At 39.4% G+C, this 21,250-nt stretch overlaps 1 protein-coding gene across 1 annotated transcript; it reads right to left on the reverse strand.

The window, feature by feature from the left end:
- Positions 1-17,112: 17,112 nt before the first annotated feature.
- LOC133841972 (protein mono-ADP-ribosyltransferase Parp16) lies at positions 17,113-20,159 on the reverse strand. The gene has a single exon (XM_062274841.1). The coding sequence runs from the start codon at positions 19,975-19,977 to the stop codon at positions 18,886-18,888; it is 1,092 nt and encodes a 363-aa protein (XP_062130825.1). The 5' UTR covers positions 19,978-20,159; the 3' UTR covers positions 17,113-18,885.
- Between the last annotated feature and the right edge of the window lie 1,091 nt (positions 20,160-21,250).

Below are 21,250 nucleotides of genomic sequence, written 5' to 3' on the forward strand. Positions count from 1 at the left end.
GTTTAAAGACGCAAAGTACACTTTACTATATTTTACTTGATCAAGGTGTGAAGGTGAATTGGCATAAACTTCCAGCTAGCAGAAGGCTGATTGGCAGCTGTGAGCAGCAGAAACAGCAGCAGCAGCTCTAGGCAACAGAGTTTGTGACTACAATTGTTTGTCATAGCGTTGAAAATCAAATTAAATAAGCACTGATTAGATTGAGATTGTAAAGATAGGAAGCAGAGAGCATAAATGCTATAAGCCAAGTCAACTTGGCTGAGGTACAGCGACGGAAATGGAAAAGGAAAGGGAAGGGGAAGAGGATGGGGAAGAGGAAGGGGAAGGGGCAGGCCAAGGAAAAGACAGACACGCGACACAGCTAACGTCAAATCTAAATGAGGTTATAATTAAAAAAGTTTTCTTATTTGCTGCTGCTGCTGATGCTCAACGCAGGCAGAAGCAGCATCATCCAGCTGCAAATGAAGAAACAAGTAATTCGCCTAATAACGAGCTTATGTAATTAGCTCATAAACAACAACAACAATAACTGAAGTAACAACAACAACAACAACAACAAGAACAGTACGAACAGCAAGTAAACAGCATGGCAATTGCAGCCGAATCATAACAACAACAACAACAACAACAGCAGCCGGAAAATTGTACAAGTCGAAATGTAATGAAAAAGTTACGGCTACGAAAAAGTTCATAAAATTGAAGGTAAAAACGGCAAAGCTGACGCCGCTGTCAGTGCAATCTGGCGCAGTTCTGAGTCGAACTTATCTACTCTCGCAAATATGTAGCGAGGGTTGCCCAAAGAGATGTGAAACCAAAAAAGATTGCTACACTAGAATGTTCTTTGTTTTTAGAGTATTTATAGCCACTAATCGAAGCTTAAAATGGTATTATAATATTTATAAAATTCCCAAGAGGAAATACAGGCAAAAGACAGTAAGTCTGTCTGTCTGACCTTCTGTACATATGAACTCGTAGATCTCAGAGATAAGATATAGAGCTATGATATGGAGCTAAACCTTAATTTTGATGACACTTCTTGAAGTTGAACGCAACTTGAATTATTTCAGACTTTTTTCTAGATCACTTCCGAACGTAGAAATCGAAAAATATAAAGAGAATGAAGAGAGTTAACTGGAGTTTTTTTGAGGCAATTGGTACATTTTATAATAAGTAATAACTATAGCTTTTTTGATACCTGTAAATTTTGTTGCAGTCAAATAAATTCAAAGAAATTAGTCACAACAATTTCAACATACATATATAAAAAAACCCTACTGACTCTTAATTGGTTTGATTAACAGTCTGGTATTTGTTATTTGGTACTCCTTGATATACAATATTTATATTGACATAATACTATGAAATATTGTAGTTTTGGGAATATTAATGCGATATATAATATTTATACAATAAAACCTTTCTATTTTTGTTTTCATTTATTTGCTGACTGCAGGTTTCCCCCTTATTATTATACGAAACTTTGCTATGTTATTTACAACTATATGAACTGCCCTCTTTAGAAGCGTTAAAAACACTGCGCAGCTGTGAAAAAATACACATGACTGTAGCGTTTCCATAAGTTGATAGTTTGTCTCGCTTTAAATTTGAAATGCAGCATAAAGATGCAACGTTTGTTAATTAACTGAAGAAGAAAGCATGGCTCAGAACAGATCAAAGCTGAATGGCCGTGAAGAGGCATTAAATTTCGTGCAGCACGTAGGTCTCGTACCTCCGGACCCGGGGCACGTTTGCGATTTTAATTACAAAATTGCGCAAATACTCGTAATTGACCGTTAGAGTCACATTAGCAGAGCCACAAACATTGCTGTCAGCGATCGAGTGTATCAAATGGATGCGTTGTCGTTGTCGTTGTCGTTGTCGCTCTCGTTGTTGGTAAAATGGCAATGCTCGAGCCGCTGCTGTGTGTGCTCCATCGGCAATGGTCATGGTTGGTGGTTTAGTTGCCACATACTCGTATGCGTCTGTGTCTGTCTCTGTGTCTGTGTGTGTGCCACTCAACCATTGCTGCACCGGAGACAGTCCGCGGCCAGCAACACTTCCGGTGACATTTCAATTACCTCCACCACCTCAAATGCAACTGAATGAATGAAGCCGAACCAATGGCAGCTGCTGACTAACAACAAGTGCAGCTCCTCGATTTGAGAGAGACAGAGAAAGGAGGCAGATTCATGGGTAGTAACAATTTTTTGATTAATGTGTCTGCTGCAAATTACAAAGGGCAGACAATAACCAAATGATTCCATTCCACTTCTCGATACCGTGTCCAGTTTTAAATGCTGCCCGCTGTGCGGTGAACGCGTCCAAATGAAATAAACATGGCCACTAATGTAATGTACATCCACTGTACTTATTAAGCACACAATGAGCAGCTCGAACAGCAAAAATTAAACTGAAACTCAACTCGACGCCACTGAACTCATGCCTAATTTTTACTTAATTTATATTGGCACCGAGTTTGCAATTTACTTTATTAATTTTAGTGCCAGACCGCGAAAACTCTGGACTCGCAATGGAGCACCGCAAGTCGAGTACTGAGTGTTTTCTCTCGCTGATGCACTGCAAGTGGCAAAGCCGCAGTCAAAATCATTTTCTAATTAAATTCAAGCCAAAGTTTGGCAAGCGAATGAAAACAAAAATTTCTTTGGCTTGCCGAAAACTTTAAAATTCAATTAAAAATTATGCAATGCCAGCGCGACAGTTGAGACAGACTGAGACTGAGACTGAGGCAGCAAGCAACTCTTAAAAGAAATCAGCGACAGCTGCAAATAGACTAAAGATGCAAAGCAGTAGAAAGAGAGATGGAGAGAAAGTGCGCGAGAATGAGAGAAAGATACTCACACGCAGGCCATGAAAATGAAATATAAGTAGACACCAAGCTGATGATGGCCCAAGAAAACCAAAACGAAAAACGAAAACGAGTCGCTTGCAGTAATTTTGTGCAAAATTTTTACTAAAAATTACTGCTAAAGAAAATTTGCACATAATTTGATTAAAAAGTTACACGCATTTGTAGCAGCAGCAACAGCAACAGTAAAAGCAACATCAATTCTGGCTGCAACAACATCAGCGTCAACTTTGTTGCAGTTAGCAGGAGTGAAAAAAAAAACTGGAAAACAGATTCATGCGTGTCTTTCTTGATCCTGGGCGACTAAGAGATGCTCTCTAAAATGGTGTTGAAGACAACTTGCAACTTAAAATCTTTAAAATACAAATATTAATTATCATATTTATTTTTTTTATATTCATAAACAAAAGTGAAATAAGTAAGCCATAAAGAAACAATATTGAAAATAAACTAAAAACAATGTAAATAATTTCAAAATTATTATGGTTTTACATTTTTATTCTAGAAATAGTTGTAAGTGTTGTCAACTTTTACTTTCTTCAAAATATAAATCGTCATTATTATTTTCATTTTTTAGATAAGTCAAAAAGAGTAAGAATTGTATTACACATGTATTTCCATATAAAACGAGCTGAATTCACGGAATTTAAACACAATATTTAAAACAATAAAAAAGGTAAATAATTTGTGGATCATTTTAGTACATGTGTTTATTTTAAAATTCAATTTATAGAAAATTCTTACACGAAATATACAATTCATATTTGCTTGATTACTTGTTTTAAAACTCAATAAATTTGAGCCGGAAACTTTCGAAGTTTCGAAGTTGAGTATATAGAGACTATGGACTTCAATGAGAAAACATTTACACAAGTTTTAAGACCTTATTTCATTCCGTATTCTACACCCCTCTATTTATACAGGATATTATACAAAAAATTGCATCGTGTGTGGCTTAAGCATTATAACTTACCACATTCATTGCGATCTGCTTTGGTTGCAGCGAATCTCTTTTTTTTTGCCACAGCGCATTCTCTGTTAACTGCAGTTTTGTTGTTCGTCGGTTGCAACTTCAACTGCGGCTTAACAACTTTGAAACAGCGGTTTGAAAACTTTAAAGCGACTGCGAGATGCGCTTGGATTGAGGTCGAGGTGTGATGCAGTTGGACAGGATCAGATGAAAAGGCGCATGTACTTGCTGAGAGTATAGAAAGCATAAAAACAATTATATTAACTCCTAATAGGTGCTTGGCAGACGTAAATGGAAGAGGAGTTGACTCGAAACGTTTCATGGGCTGGGGACACGTCAACTTTTTTGTGCCAAAATTAAAAAGTTGCAGAACTTTTTGCTGGGCTAATCAAATATTTGCAGCAGGAGCTGTAACTCTAAGGATGACTATGATGATGATGACGGTGATGAGGATGGACGCATTCGTGCGGGGCGTAGACGAAAGGACTTAAATCCTTTTAGACACGTGTGTGCACAGTACCGTTAATATGACAGAAACACCAAGCTCAAGCGTGCGTAAGTGTGTGTCTGAGTGAGTGTGTGAGCGAGAAGTGGGAACGAGAATGGGGACGAGAATGAGAATGTGTGTGACATGCAAATCTTGTTTGCCAAGTGCCACGTCACAACAGTCAGTCCAAAGCAAAGCACACACACAGCAACAAACAACAACAAAAATGAGAGCAAAAATGTTAAAATACTTTTTGAAAGCAGAGAGTGAAGTGCGTTTTTTAATTGAAAATTATTATAAAAAGTTGTAAATCCCTCGCATTTATGTGATGTGAGCCAGGACTTGAGTAACGGGCAACGAGAGAGAGCGAGTAACGAGAGAGAGAACATGGCTTATTAAGGGGAGCTATGCGGGGCCAAAAAAGGTGGCCACATGTATAACGGATTCATGTTGTTTAATTAAATTAAACCGCCAGCTGGCGCCATGTCTGTGCCCTTTGTTGTGGAATAAAGGCGTTATTAATATTATTAACATTGTTATTATGTGATGTGGAGAGTTTTGGTGCCCCAAAAAAAGGGTCAAATGTGCTGCACCATTTCAGGTACTTTGCATAATGCGACATGTGAAAATTTTCATTTTAAGTGTCAATGGGCCTCGATGCCTTTTGTCTTCATTACGCGGCTGCTGCTGCTGATGCTTATACTGATGGGATCTCATAAAATGTGTGTAATGTAAATAGGGCTTATAATAACTGTGGGCAACCATCAAACGCTAAGGAAGCGGGGGAATGGAAGGATGTTACTCACTTTCGCAACTGTCGCAGTTCTCAGGATGGAACCCCAATGAGCTAGGCAATTGAGCTGACCCTGAGAGCATACATACTCTAGATTTTTTATGTATCTCTCTCTCTATTCATGTTTACTTTCTGTTCAATTTGGTTTTGGCATTACCCCAATATGCCTTGTCAATCGTTTGTCTGCCTCTCTCTCTGTTTATTTGTTTGTTTGTGTGCTTTGATTTATTTCATTTGAAAATGATGCAGTTTGTTGCCATCAGCCGACTCGTTGTCTGAGAGTCGACCACTTGAGGGGCAACTTAACAGCATAGTATAATAGAACACAAGCAAGCAATGCGATTTCCCTGATTGCGAACTGTGAACCCCTCTACTAGCAAGTTCTATTGCTTATATGGCTTGCAGCTATTTTTATATCATTTTTCTCTCGCACATTATGCATCCCTCAAGAGTCTGTTGTGTCTCCCCCCAAACCACATTCATGTCTCGTCTGAATCTCTGCAGTTGTAGTCACAATTTTCATGTGAATTTGTATTTATTTATTGTGTACTTAAAGCTACTTCACGAACATTTTCAATTTTCTCCCGAGTTTTCCCTCTACTCGTATTTACTTATTATTTCCACAATTCTTAAAAACTTTTCCCTAGTTGAGGTTCAATTTTTAAGCCATACACACGTAACTGGCAGACGACTAACTAAATACCGCACTTGCTGCTTGCTGCTTGGTACTTTCATTTTATTTTATTTTTTTCTTTCTTTGACCAAAACTTTTAATTAGCTTGTTATTATAACTAGGGGAAAAATATATTTGAAAGCATGTAATTTTTAATTAATGTCATCTAAAGTTTCCTCGAGAGTCTTAAACAGAATGCTTTGTCTTAGAAACGGGGACTTAAAAAAAAAACTTTTTGGCTTTAAAAGAAAGTTATTGGAAAGGAAATCTGGTTTCTAAAGCTGACAACCTCTGAAAAAATTTGGTCGAAAAACAAAGACCTCGGTTAACTTGACAATTAGTTGAAAACTATTTCCCATTCATGCTGCTTTAATTTCTGATAAAATTCTCGTGTACAATTAGTAATAATGCGTTTGCCCCATGGGCAAGTGTGTCTGCAACATCAGCAATGTCTGTGTTCCCAGTGCTCCAAAGACAACAAATTGCACATATTCACACTTTCATAAATTACGTTCATTAAATTGCAAATTTAAATTTAATTTGTTATTTATGCAATTTGATATTTTTCATGCATTCCCGCAGCACTGAAAATTTTATTTGTTTTTATTTGTGGAAATGACATGTAAATTTCATGACTATTTGCTATTCAGTTGAGCTGCGATTTTGTTAGATTTAATTTTAAGTGAATTTCTTTTTTGTTCATTTCTGATTATACCCTGTAATCAGAAGAGAAAGGTTAGTTAAATTACAAATTAAATGTATTTCTAATTGATATACTCTTAGCTTTTCAATTGAATCTTATCTACATATATTTTATTTTCTTAAATAAATATTTCGAACATTGTTAAGCAGTATTTAATAGTCATGTATTGTTCGGATTTTCCTGATTGTACTCGCTTTTTTTTGTTTTATAAATATGCAGAAGCTATTAAATGCAGTTATGCATATTAAAATTAACTTTTTTGTTGGGCGTATAAATTGTTTATGTCGCGGTTGTCATTTGTTCCATAGTCAATGCGAATGTCACTCGCAAATGTTTGTTGATCATAATTGATGTGTTTTTCCCATATTTACGTCACATGTAAATTGAAACTGGAACAGGCCAAAATTAGGCAAAAATATCCAAGACAAATTTCATATTTATTTTTTAAACCGAGTGACAGCAGCAGAAAAAAAAAAAACAACAACAACAACATTAACATGTTGATCTCCCCTCGCATGATGTGAAAATTTGTTTGCGAATTTGTAAATAAATCCGAAGCAGAAGCAGAAGCAAAAGCAAAAGAAGACTCATTCATTGATTCGTTCATTCATTCACTTATTTATTTTTAGATACGCATCAAGTTGATTTATTTAGATTAAACTTTTCGCCGCTTTTTCACTCGCAGTGGTCTGTGTAGTCGACGCAAAAATGATTTACATAAGAAGGACAGAAAAGAATAAATTGATTTTAAATCATTTTCGCAGACGACTTTATCGGGGGGTTGTGATGTTGACACGAAGCTGCTTGATCGGCGGAGGGGAGAGGAGTGCGGGAATGGCGGGTGTTTCGTATGCAAATAAGCATGAAAATAAGAATAACAAAAGCCAAGTTAACGAGTATTCAAAAACAAGATTAAAATAGGAGTGTTCCAGCACACACACATACACACACACGCAGACACATACTGCCACACACAGACAACAAGGCGTTCGCACCGCATGTTGTGATTTACCGCCCTCCTTTCCCCTTCCTTTGTGATGTGACAGTTGCAGTCCGTGGAAATTTCCTAGCTTCGACCTCTCTCTCTCTCTCTCTCTCTCTCTCTCTCCCTTTCGATGGCATGTGTGAATGCGAGAAATTCCATGTTCTGAGCTATCTGCGAAACCGGGGAATCCGAGCTGGCGAATTTCAAATTTTGAATTTTGATACAAGCACAAGGCCAAGCATGACTGCGGAATGAGATGCCTGCCTGCCTGCTTGGCTGCCTAACGTGTTTGCTATTTGCTTTTAGCCGTTCCATTTTGCCGTTTTGTGCAGTGCATTTGATGTGGATTTGATTTGTGTTTAGCGTTGATTGAAAACTGCGACGAAACCTCAGAAAGAAGAGAGAGAGCGAGAGAGACGACGACTTTGAAAATTGAGTTGTACTCGAGGAATATTTGCATATTCACTCAGCAAAACGAAAGCTCCTGCTCTCGTCGTCGTACTTTCACTGCAAGTTCTGAACTTTACTTATAATTCACTAGTGCGGATTTTTGGTCTTTCACTCTGACACAAAATATGGAAATTGCACTTGCCTCAACTCTCTGTGACACTGGCGACTCTGCCTCTAGTGCTGCGGTTTTGTGACAAGCCACATCAATCTATCAGCATTTTCGCACTATATGTTCGAGTGCCAGTGCCTAGCGTGTGAGTGTGTGTTCGAGTACTCGATCTCAGTCAGCAATGCCATGCTCATGCTCTTGCCCAGCCTCTGGGCAGCAGCGACGTGAACAAGCTGACAACGCGGTGCTTGGTGCTCCCCTCAAATTGAATAGATTGGTAGATGGACCACTCGGTCGGTCGCTCGCTCGCTCTGCCAGTTGGCTGCCAGCATTTTACCCAAAATTTTGCATATATAAATATTTATGAATTTATTAAAAGCGAACCACCACACTGCGGACTCCGGAGAGCGCCGAGTGCCGAGACCCGGACAGCGGCTTGCGGCGTCTGCCTAGTTGGATGGTTGAATGCATAAGTCAGCGAGGCAGGCTCGATGCTGGCACACACACACATGCCTCCGCCCCACCCCCCTTCCCATTCCATGCTGTTGCATGCCGCATGCTGTTGCACAACAACATGACACAGCGTAGGCACACACTGGCTCATGTTTAACGAAATGTTTGGTACATTTTTGGAAAATTTGCACTACACGGCAGCGGGCGAAAAATGAAAAAAAAACGAGGCAACCAATCCAAAATGGCAGCAAGAGCAGCAGCAGCAGCACAAAAAATGAAAGTAGAAGAAGAAAATTGCACAAAATGGCGCGCTCGTCAGCTCGTCGACAGGGACAGGGACATGGCCCGGGCCTGGGCCTGGGCCTGGGTCTGGGCCACTGGAGCCATTCATTTACACGAGAACAAGGCAATCGGATATTTGCGGCTGGCAAACGAGATTGTCAAGTTTTTGAGTGCCCTTCCCTCCCGAGTTTACTGCGACCCTTGTAACCCTCCTGCAATGCAGTGCAGCGAGCCTGGCGCTCAAAATATGACGCACAGAGGGGCACGCATAATGCATGAAGTTGTCATTATCAGGGCCAATTCAACTGAGAATTTCGAGCCTAATGTTCGCTTTGGTCTCTCTCGCTCTCTCTCTGTCTCCCTCTCTCTGTTGTCCTGTAATGCCAAAAAGGAACACAGGAAACGACATTTGGCAAAAATTGAAATTTAGCCAACCTCTCTTCCTCCCCAAACGCCATTCTAACCATGTTTGGCCTCAAGTGTTGTGTCGTTGGTGATTGCAAATTTTGTTGTGTGCCGCTGACCATTGACCCTCGTTGCCAGTGTTGCCACTTGATTATACGCTCTTGTTTTCGCCCTGCAATGGTATGTGTGTGTGTCTGTCTATCTATGTGTGTGTGTTCAAGTAATTTAAACTTCATGTCAAATTCAGCAGCGTCATTCAATTTCATCGATGCATAATTTTACAACCTGCCCACTTGAGGCTGCCAGGGCCATGGCCACATAATTACCTGAAGCACTGTAATTGCAAAAATTGTTCTCTTCCCCCTCTCTCTCCTTCCTCTGTGTAATCCGCCACCACAGTCAGCCAGCTGGCAACAACAGGCACAAGACCACAATGACGCTATGTTTTGAAGCTCCAGCCATACAGATGAGACGATGATGGTGCATGGCTTTGACGTGGGCGCGTTTTCAGAGCGGTTGCCTTAAACGCAATTTATGCAAATTTGGATGTCTAGCTGTTTCGAAGATAGAAGACAGCAGACTGCAGACAGTAGTCGAGAGTCAGCGACGACAGCAGCGACACATGGCAATCAGCGAAATGTGTTGACAGGCGGCGGCGATGTTAACTTTCCCCCATCCCGATCCCCATTCACGACATCCTTCCGGCCAGTCGTGGCACATTTAACACGCTGGCCGCATTAAAACCCACGCGATTAGCATAAACGCATTAAAAATATGCCTGCCTGTGTATAAGGGTGTATTTTTGGATGTGTGTGTGTGTGAGGGTATGTGGAATTTTGCATATAATGCTGTTTGTTTTGACATGCTCGATGACAGTGTCAACGAAAACGCAAGCCCTGGGCCCACAATCCGCAGCATCCCAAAGGCAACTTGGCTGGGCCTCGGGTTCGTCACGAGCTCAAGCTAATCTCACAATATTTCAATTGCCGAAACATGTTGCTGTTTTATAGCATTTGCATATGTGCGTGTCCTCTAATAAAGCCCCCAACCCACGCTTTAACGATTGTTGCCATATAAAAGCATTAAGAAACAAAGAGAAACCCAATAAAGCGAGGTAGTGTGGAGAGTGGAGAGAGGAGGAGGAATTTATTAAATTTAGAAAGTTTCAATGACTTGAGAGCAAACTAACAGCCTTGGGGAAGTGTGGAAATAGATTTAGATATAAGTAGATATAGATATAGATATAGATATAGATATAGATATAGATATAGATATAGATATAGATATAGATATAGATATAGATATAGATATAGATATAGATATAGATATAGATATAGATATAGATATAGATATAGATATAGATAGAGATATAGATATAGATATAGATATAGATATAGATATAGATATAGATATAGATATAGATATAGATATAGATATAGATATAGATATAGATATAGATATAGATATAGATATAGATATAGATATAGATATAGATATAGATATAGATATAGATATAGATATAGATATAGATATAGATATAGATATAGATATAGATATAGATATAGATATAGATATAGATATAGATATAGATATAGATATAGATATAGATATAGATATAGATATAGATATAGATATAGATATAGATATAGATATAGATATAGATATAGATATAGATATAGATATAGATATAGATATAGATATAGATATAGATATAGATATAGATATAGATATAGATATAGATATAGATATAGATATAGATATAGATATAGATATAGATATAGATATAGATATAGATATAGATATAGATATAGATATAGATATAGATATAGATATAGATATAGATATAGATATAGATATAGATATAGATATAGATATAGATATAGATATAGATATAGATATAGATATAGATATAGATATAGATATAGATATAGATATAGATATAGATATAGATATAGATATAGATATAGATATAGATATAGATATAGATATAGATATAGATATAGATATAGATATAGATATAGATATAGATATAGATATAGATATAGATATAGATATAGATATAGATATAGATATAGATATAGATATAGATATAGATATAGATATAGATTCAATCCGATTTATATATAGAGAGAGCATTACAATGCAGTTAAATTACTGCTAGTTGCAGTATGGAAATATAAATAACATCAAAGTTTTTACACGTAATAAACATTCACATGCACATTCGAGTATGTACAGACATATATTTAATGGATAAAGAAGTGGCTGCCATTCAATAACCGAGCACACACTCAAACATACACATACACATACATGAACACACACTTACAATCGCACATTTGATATGCAAATTTTTATATTGATTTATATTTAATCGCTTTTAAGTGCAGCATAAAAGCAATAACAACAATAACAACAGCAACAACAATAAGACAACAACTATGAGCTGTTGCACTGGCTGCTCTGAACCCGCATAAATATTACCGCCAGAAGCAGATGATGCCATCAAAATGTGAGCAAGGGAAACGGAAGGTTTTGGGTCTCCGCCGCCAACGGCTGAGTGCAATGAGTGAGTGAGTTGTCCGTTGTGCAATCATAAATAAAATGCACGCATATAGAATATTTATATGTAAACAAGGCCAGCAACAATGCGGAGTCGAAAAAGGAAAACCGCGCGCTTTAAGCAAATAACGTGCTCGTTGGTGGCGTATACGCCTTGTGGGCCAAGAACTGTGCACTATACGCAACCACACAACAGTTCTGGCAACAATTTAAGCGCATCGCATAATGCAATACACACGCACACACAACCAAGTGCGCACACACATTTGTCGTTGTCGCTGGCATCGTCATTTAACATTTTGCCTTCAAGTCTCGTTGTCTGGCGAATCACTCACTCACTTAGCGGTGGCTCTGTATGTATGCATGTGAAGCAAACGCATGTGTGTGTGTGTGTGAGTGGGTAATACGCACTATGCCACAAATTACATTGCTGCAGCTGACGACAACGTCATACACATACTACGGAGTAGATGAGCCCGGAGGAGACTTCGCGTCGCTCGCTGAATTTGTATTGCATACTTTGCGGCGCTCGAGTTTTTAACCTGTCGACGCCGCATTCCCATTTGCAGCTGCATCTGCAGCTACAGAGCTGCAGCCTTGGCCTGGCAATGTGCATTTCGTGTTCAGTTTGAGTAGCGCATAAAAAGAGAGTGAGAGAGTAGGGGTTGCATGTACTACTTATATGCCATCACTCATTTGTCTGTGCGTTGCATTGTTTATCTTCTCGCAGCTCTTGCTCGTTTTGCCCCTTTTGCTGAACTCAGTTTCAGTTCATGCCACTAACTTCTACTTTTTCGCAGTGTCTGCTCATTTTTGGTGTCTCTCTTGTCTCTTGTCTCCTGTCTCGTGTCTGCTGTGTAGCTTTCCTGTTGTTTTAACGTGTTGTCAAATGTGACAAAATTAAGTTAACTGCCAACATTAACGCGCATACAACAAAACTTTGTCGCGCGGTTTTTCCCAAAAAACTTTATCGTATGCCAGCACTTACTGGGACTGTGTGAGTTGGTGGCGCATATTTATGTGTGTCTGTGTATGTTCGTGTACTAACTAAATTTGATTTGCATGAATTTTGTTTGCAATTTGAATTAGTTTAGTGAATGAAAGAGAACATAAATAAATTAATTTCTGACTTTTAGAATGTTTTCATATTTTATTAAAAATGCGCTGCTTAAGTTAAATGTGTTTGAGTTGTTAACTCACAAGCTTATGATGTCACTTTGTCCAGCGCACTATGGGCCAAAAGCCCAAATATGCGGCATAAATGATTTTTTTTTTGAAATAGTGTTGTTTAATTATTTTTGGTATCTTGAATACTTATATGATATAAAAAATTTTGATAAAATTTTTGGGAATACCCTAATTTTTGCGCGCTTTTAAAGTCAGCTGTTCAGTGTCGTTTTGTTTTAGACAAAAACCCGTGAAAATTTTGACGACTTGCAGCTCGTAAATCAATTGAACCAAACATTAAAAGTTAAAAGTGTGTAAATGGAAAATAAAGGTCAAGGTATGTAAATTAATAGTTACTAAACGTTTTTCTATATTTCTAAATGTTTGTGTTGTTTTGACTAATGTGTTGCAAATGTGTTGTTCTAGCTTATTCTAACAAAAGTACATGTGTTCTGTGAAGCTTTTCTTTTAGGTGCCTCAAAGTGCCTTAAAGGTAAAAATGTAATATTTTTAACAAATCTCTATAGAATCCATTTTTAGTAATGGTTTTTGCCCGTTTTTGCCCGTTTTGAAATAACAATACATGTTGCAGGTGTTTATGAGTTCTCTCAAGCAGCGCTGCTCAAAGTGTTTCTTTAATAACTTCGACAATTTTTATCTGATCGCAACCAAATTTTCAGGAATCATAACTACTATGGTAATTATTGTATATACCAAAATTCGTAACTCTAGCTTTAAAATTAGGCTTGTTATTCGATTTTTTTGATTTGCGGGGGCGGAAGTGGGCGTGGCAAAATTTGAAACAAACTTGATCTGCGTGCAAACATAACAAATGCTGTCGAAAAAAATTATAGCTCTATCTCTTATAGTCTCTGAGATCCAGTGTTTCATACGGACGGTTATATGGGGGCGGGGAAGGCGTGGTCAAATTGACACAAAATTTTTTCCGAAATTCTATCTTTTTCTCCTAGATATTTGTGCAAATTTTCAGAATCTTAGGTCCATTTTAGAGTTTATGCCGCAAATTTGGGCTTTTGGCCCATAGTGCAGCGTTAGCGCTCAGTCGTATTCGCCTATCAGCGAATTGCATAATTTACGCATCAATTGAATTGAATTGAATTTGATTTTATGCATTTGGCCGTGTGGCAACCGCCTGACCAAATCAACAGTTGCAAATTCACGCACACTCAAACACAAACGCATACGCATCCATATACGAGGCATAAAATCAACAAGTCAGCACCACTGATGCGGGTCGCGACGTGGTTGCCCCTTTTGGCCAAAGCAGACACGCGCCACTGCATCGATAATAACAATTGAAAATGTGCATATTGTGCAAACAGCACAATAACGCTACAGCTATAAACAGATACATGGAGCATCTGGACTATCCGAGATCATTTGGTGTCGAGCATTTATTATTTATGTAGATATTTAGTAATAAATAATTTAGATTATTGTTATGGGATTTTGAAACAAATAAATCACGCTTAAACATTTATTTCCAAATTTAAAATTTGAAGTTATTTTAAATTAAAACATATTTATAAATAGATATTTAGGCAATAATTTAATGATTATCATATTTATTTTATTAATATTTACAGCTTATGTTAGTTCAATTCGGTGTATTTGCATTTTAGCTGTATTATTTTGAGATTAATACTTTTATCATCGCAATGATAAAATAATCGTATTAAACTTCCCAAACCAAATTATAATTTGATTGTGAGCAATAAAAGTATTAAGTAAAGCAAAACAGTATTTATTTATTTATTTTCAACAATGTTAATAAAATGAACTTTAAGAACTGAAATATAAAATATACACTTAAACAATTAAAAAGGAATTGATTACATGCCGTATGCGTAATGTTCCTGCCTGCTGTTACAATATTGTGTCGTTTCACTTGAGCTTTATCATTTTGAAGTAATACTGAGAGCATGAAGAGTAGCTAATTCAATTGAATATCGAAGCATCGACTGGTTTAAGCTTGTTGTCGCAGCGTCAATCACTTCGTGTCCCTTTGTGGCATTATTCTCAGTGCGCACTTAAGCTAGTCAAAGGGTGCTTTGATCTGTTCGACACATATGGCGAACATTAAGCTGCCACAACAGTAACCACGGCTATAACCGTTGCCCTATTCGCCCTATCACTCTTCTCTCTCACTCTCTCTCTCTCTCTGCCTCTTTATTTCTGTGGTCACTAAGCAATAGCCACCCAAGTGCTTCGTCATTGAAACATTATCGCTGTTGATGCACTGATTGGTTGCTCATCACACACACACACACACTTACAGAGCGCATCCTTTGAGTTCGGATGCTGTTCGCATTTCCAATAATTAAACAATCAGCTGGTCATTGAGGCATGCGGCTCTCGTGTCACTTGATTCGATATCCCCCGAAAACGTTTGAGCGCAGCAACATTTCGGCAAGCAATTGCTCGCAATTGCAAATTACGGCACCGTTTGAGTGCGAGAACTTGGATGAATACACTCAAGTAGTCGAATGAGTGCACCACCCAACGTACCTGTCGGAAAATCCACATTGAAGAGCTCAACAAGTTTAAAACATAGCTTGAAAATCATTCACTAAGCCCTAACATATAGTATACATTCAAAATATACCATAGTGTGAAAAATATACCAGTCAAAGCAACTAAGATCCGTAGAAAGTTGGAATTTTTGCCCATACAAAATATTTGTTTAATAACTTCTGCAATGGATAATTATAACGACTATAGTTAATATTGTATTGGGCGTTGAAAAATTTGAAACAAACAAAAACTATTATACTCCAATCTCTTATAGCCTCTGAGGTATAGGTGTTCATAAGGATGGACGGACAGACGTCTCGACTGTTGATTCTGATTAAGAATATATATACTGTATAGGTTCGGAGATACCTCCTCCTGCCTGTTACATATATTTCCTAGAGGACCTAGAGGACTACCCTTTTGCCCTATAGATTAAGGGTATACAAAATATTTGTAAATCAAAAAAACTAAAATTGAATTTGATCTGAAAGTTGGCTTTAAATCGTGATCTGTTACAAGTCAAACTGTCAGAGAAGTTTGTGGAGAAAAAAACTGTTTTTAATTCCTACGCAAACAAAAAGGATTCAGTTTGGGGCTATGTTCCTTTTTTTGTTTGCAGTTGCTAACACACGGCAAAGGAGGCGGCAGCTGCCAATTTCAAAGCAATCGCCAGCAGGACTTCGATTTGTTTTTTTCTAACATTTCTACGTCTCGTTTTTTTTTCTTGCGTTTGTTGCATGTTGCGAATGCGGGCAAGCATTTCAGTGATGACTGCGGATCGTTCGTTCGTTGGTTGGTTCATTCGTTCGTTCGTTCTTTCTCTTCCTATACAAATCAATTTATGGCTGACCAACGATTAAACAATTTTTGCCCCGCTTTGTGCAATTGACGTGCCGATAATTACGCCTGCCGAACATCGAGTGCGTTCACTACAAAAATTGTGTACAGAGAAAAAAAATACAAACACACAGATGGAATCCAACAAAATGGCAATCACAAAACAAGTTGAATTCCAGTTTTTGACTAGAAATTACCCTCTAGTTAAATGGGAGTTATGGTGAGTAATAACATTAACATTCATTTAAAAAATTAAAATAACATATTAATTATAATATGCAAATATTGACTCTATTTTTCAAAGTCAAAGCGGATGCCCCGGGCTAAGCTCCCAATAGGTACAGGGTATTAAAAGATGTCAAACAAATTGCGCAAACTTTCGCTCTAAGTAAGATGGCCACTTTTTATGCGGCTAGGGAAAATGTAGAAAATCTATGCTTGAAAGTCAATTTCCTTGTTTATTTAAATTTCAAAGCGACAACATTTTCAACATTTTGTCAAAAGAAAAGCAAAAATCGCAGCTTGCTTTTTATTTTGTATTTTTTTTCGGGGAAGGAGGGAATAGAGCGAGCAAGGTGTTTGTCGGTCGTGGCCCATAAACTGGATTAAATTTCGTTTAAAATGTAAATGGAAAACGCCGACAAAAGGTGATAGACAAGCGCAGCTGAATTATATCCGAAATGGCGTCTTATGCGCAACATCAAAAACTAAACAAACACCTCATCAAAAACATCAAAGGCAACACTTTTGTGTTCTGCTGCAGCCTAAACAGCAAGCGCAAAAAAAAATGAAATAAAAAAGTAAGTCCGGAAAAGTATTTTTTTCTGTGGGGACGCGAAAAGCGGTGGAGGAAAGAAAAGTGACAGAGAGAAGGAGAAAAAATTGGCAAGAAAAAGCATTTTCTTGCGCAGAACGCAGAAAATAAAATCAAGAATTTCACACCTTATCAATTTTGTTAGATTATCAAAACGAAGAATGGCGCCAGGCAGCCAACTCTCGACGCTCGACGCTCGACTTGAAGGGAAGCCAGAAAGCTCTTAAATTGCATCATCAACTTGTGGCGCTCCAACACTGATGCCGAAGCTGATGTTGATGCTGATGCTGATGTTGATGCTGATGGCATTGATGACGTCGTTCGTCCTCGTGTTCGTGTTGTGCTGGTTGTTGTCATCATCATCGCCACAGTGTCATTAAGGAAGTCAAAAACTTAGACCCCAAAACGCGTTTACAGTAAACCCTCAGAACGAGGGCAGACTTCGCTGCCTGCCTGCTTTGTGTGACAGCAGCGTTGACATTTATTTTGATTTCAGGTCGAGTGCAGTGTGTGGTGGAAGGAAGCGAACTGGGACCATCACCCAGGCGTAAGTGCGTTCTGCCCCCCGCCCACCGTCCACTCTCCACTTTCCACTTCCCATTTGCCACTTCAGTTCGCAGTTCTCAGATGCCTGAACCCCCCGACCTATGTGGCGTTAACCTGAAGTCGAGCTCATGCTAATGTGCATTCAGCTTAGCTGCGTAAAAACCGAGCGATGAGGGTTGCTGCCCTTTTTTGTGACTTAGCCAAGTTCTTTTCGCTTTTCTTTTTGTTGTTGTCGTTGTCGTAGCATAAAAGCCACTAAATTGAATTTTATGTGACAGTGCCAAGTTTGATGTGTGCGTTTATTAATGGCTGCTGGGATCAGGTCTAGCTATAGTTGGGGTAATGATAGCTGCTGAACTCAGCTCGATCTCCAAATAATTGATAGCTATTTGGCCAGGGGTAATTGCAACTGTTGTGTTACTTAAATGCAATGAAATATGGGCTTACAAAAGTATTTCGCGAATGCCTCTGTCAGCACAAGTTACGTTTACAAATGCCAGCAATGTCCTGGCCACGTCTGCCAAAGTCCTCAGCAAATTCTCCGCATAACTTGTAGCAGCAAACTAGACGAGCATATGTAAAAAATGCACACACACACTCGTCCAGTGTACACTGGCATAGTTGTGGTCGCCATAAAAAAGTTGAAGAAGAAAAAAAAAGAGCTGGTAAATTGTGTGACCCTAAAAGTGTCCGGCAACACATAATGCCAAGTTTCAGTATGTTCAGCATTCGGTATTCGTTGTTGTATGGCATAAGGGATAGACTGGCTGCACTCACACACACACGCACACACACAAACTCGCTCAGTCACTCGCCAACACACAAATCTGACCACGTCCCTTTTATGCAACGTCTACTGCGTGCCTCTGCCCTCCTTCGATGCTCCTCCGACGAATTGCCGCAAGGAATTTCACACAATTGCTGGAAAAATTGCAGAAAATTGAAAATGTGCGAGAGCATATAAATTTTTACTACGTCACTTGTAATGCTAAATTGTTGTTATTTATGCTCGGCTGTGACTCATGCCAACACTTCACCCCTCTTGCACTTGCCCTTGAGTCGCTTTGTCTTTTCAGTTTTTATTCACTTCAAATTCTTTAAAAAAATAATGTAGAAACTTCTCTCTAATAATTTGTATGGAATTCTCCCAGAATTATTGGCAAATATCCACAATCTATTGTTCTTATATTTTGGAGAACAAAAGATTGAATAAATCTGTCGATAAATGTGGAAAAAAGTAGATTTTTTTTAAATTGGTAGAAAGCCTTTTCTTATAGCGTAGATTCCACTAGTGGCCAGTCTGTAGAGCACGCCCCGGCCACTGGACATCGACATCGAGAGCATCATCAAGTATACGCCCAGTGAAATAGCATATTTCTTCGACGCTAGCCACCTAAAGGTGGCATCCCAATCAACGTAAACTCTCGGTTGCAACATCAAAGCCGTTTCGTACTGTGTGAAACTCTTGCCGAAGAACAGCAAATACGATATCTGAATGCAATCGGCATCATGGACAATGACGTGCCGTTGCTCCTCATCCTTGATCACAAGCGTTGGCATCACAGCGAACTCGACAACCGCCACACAACTGAGCAAGGCGCCACAGCGTGAGGCGCCCCAGCTGCTGCCATACTGACTCTGACTGAGGGCATCGTCCACATTGCAAAAGAGTCGAATGGGTTCGTCCAGGGGCAAACAACCGACAGTCAGCATAGAATACAACTCCTCCAGCTTGCCGCCATAGAAACCGATCTTCACCGGATACTGATCCCGGAGTGAAGAGTAAGCCTTGGTGTGGGCACACTTGAGGCTCGGGGTTACTTCAAAGATCTGTGTGGGCGGCGTCGAGGGAGCAGATATCTTGAGATGCGTATAGAGTTCTTCGAACTCACACGGTTGCAGAGTGCTGAGTGCAACACGTTCGCCGTGCTTCACCAGCACAGCATAAAGCAACTTGAAGACATTCTTGTGACCGCTGCTGTAGTTGCCAGTGAGTATCTGTTGCAGAATGAACTCAAGGCGATCGAAGTCGGCAATCACATCGAAGATGGCATTCATATTGGGACGCTGTTTGCTGTCAAGAAAATCCTCCGGAAAGGGACACAGTAGCGACTCGCAGCGATAGCTGTTGGCAGCTGCCACAAAGAGCGAGAGGCGAGCATCGCATGCCAAGAGATCGGACTCCAGATGCTTCTGAAGTTTGTACAGTTGCTTCACAGTGGGCGTATTCTTGGTCCTGGCGAAGGGTAGCAGGGCGCAACTGTTCGCTGCATTCGAGAGGGTTTGACAAATCGATACTTCGACGGCATGTGAATTGTCCAGAAAGGATAACAACTTCATGGCCAAGATTGACCAATGGGTAAATTTTTTAAGAAGAAATTTAGTTGGCCCAAAAAGTTGGAGTGAAAGAATTTGAATCAAGCTTACGCGGTTTCAACGTACACTTGCTTTTGCTTAAAGCTGAAATTTTATGTGACACAGATATATTTTGAAATTTGCCTCAGTGACATTTGCAAATGACAAAAGCTTTGACTTTTCCCCGAGCTGCCAGCCAGGTGCGTCTGCCAGCTGCCAGCTGAGATTGACGGATTTTCTGCGACTCTTGCGATACGTTTTTTTTTTCGGTTCATTCTTTTATTTGTTTTTTTTTGGTGCTGCTGCTGCGTGTGTGGTTGCTGCTGTTGTGCAGATTGAATTTAGACACTTGTGTGACATGTCGTGATTGTCGCACTGCCACTGCAGCACTGAGGAGGTGGGAAGGGGAAGAATGGACAATTGGGGGACTGATGCGAGGGTGTGTCTGTAATTGATTAATGGAGCTGATGCACGACGCGTAGCTTATGTCAGCTTGCATGTTTACAGCAACACCGCCATCGAGTTATTGGGGGAGGGCTGCCGTTGCAAGCCAGGGCCAAAGGGCAATCAATTGGACCCCATTGAGTTATGGTTGGACATGAAACCCACCACCAGCCAAGCAGTCACCGGGCACAAACCAGTCAATAGCTGGTCAGTACGCATAATAGACCTGTGTCGTCGTGTCAAGGGTAGCCCACTCTCGGTCTCGTTGATCAGAGCAGCTCGACAACAATTTCATTTCAGTCTGCATTTCAACGGCCGTCGCTTTATCTACTTTAAAAAGTGCCTGGCAGCGGGATGCGTAATTTATTGATATACTCTACCTAAATTATGAGTCTCCTGGGGGGCGCGAAAGTACATTCGTTTTTTTTTGTTTTTGTTTTTTTTTTTTGGCTTGGTTCTAGCTGCAGGTGTCGGTGTAGAAATCAGTTAACCGAGAAAGTTTTTCAACTTTTTTGCCATAGCTGGTTGCCACACTCTCTGCCTGGCAGCTGCCCTGTGAAATCAGAAGTTTCAGTTTATTCAAATAAACGCCAACATTAAGAGAGTTGCAACTGTTGCGCTGCCACTGCCACTGCCCCAGCAGCGTACAACCAAGCGAACCGAAGCGGTATAAATCAGAGACACTGCAAGAGAAAGAGCGAGAGAGAGAGAGAGACAGAGAGACAGAGAAAACCTGAGCTGGGCTTCAGTTTGCCAACTTTTTTCGTAGATAAACTTTTGACGCACCAAAAGCCACCACCTTTGCATCATTTAA

Source organism: Drosophila sulfurigaster, chromosome 3, assembly GCF_023558435.1.
Source record: "Drosophila sulfurigaster albostrigata strain 15112-1811.04 chromosome 3, ASM2355843v2, whole genome shotgun sequence".
NCBI classification, from domain to species: domain Eukaryota; kingdom Metazoa; phylum Arthropoda; class Insecta; order Diptera; family Drosophilidae; genus Drosophila; species Drosophila sulfurigaster.

Coding starts and splice junctions, on each gene's coding strand:
- LOC133841972 (XM_062274841.1), bottom strand. CDS start 19,977: ATGAAGTTGTTATCCTTTCTGGACAATTCACATGCCGTCGAAGTATCG.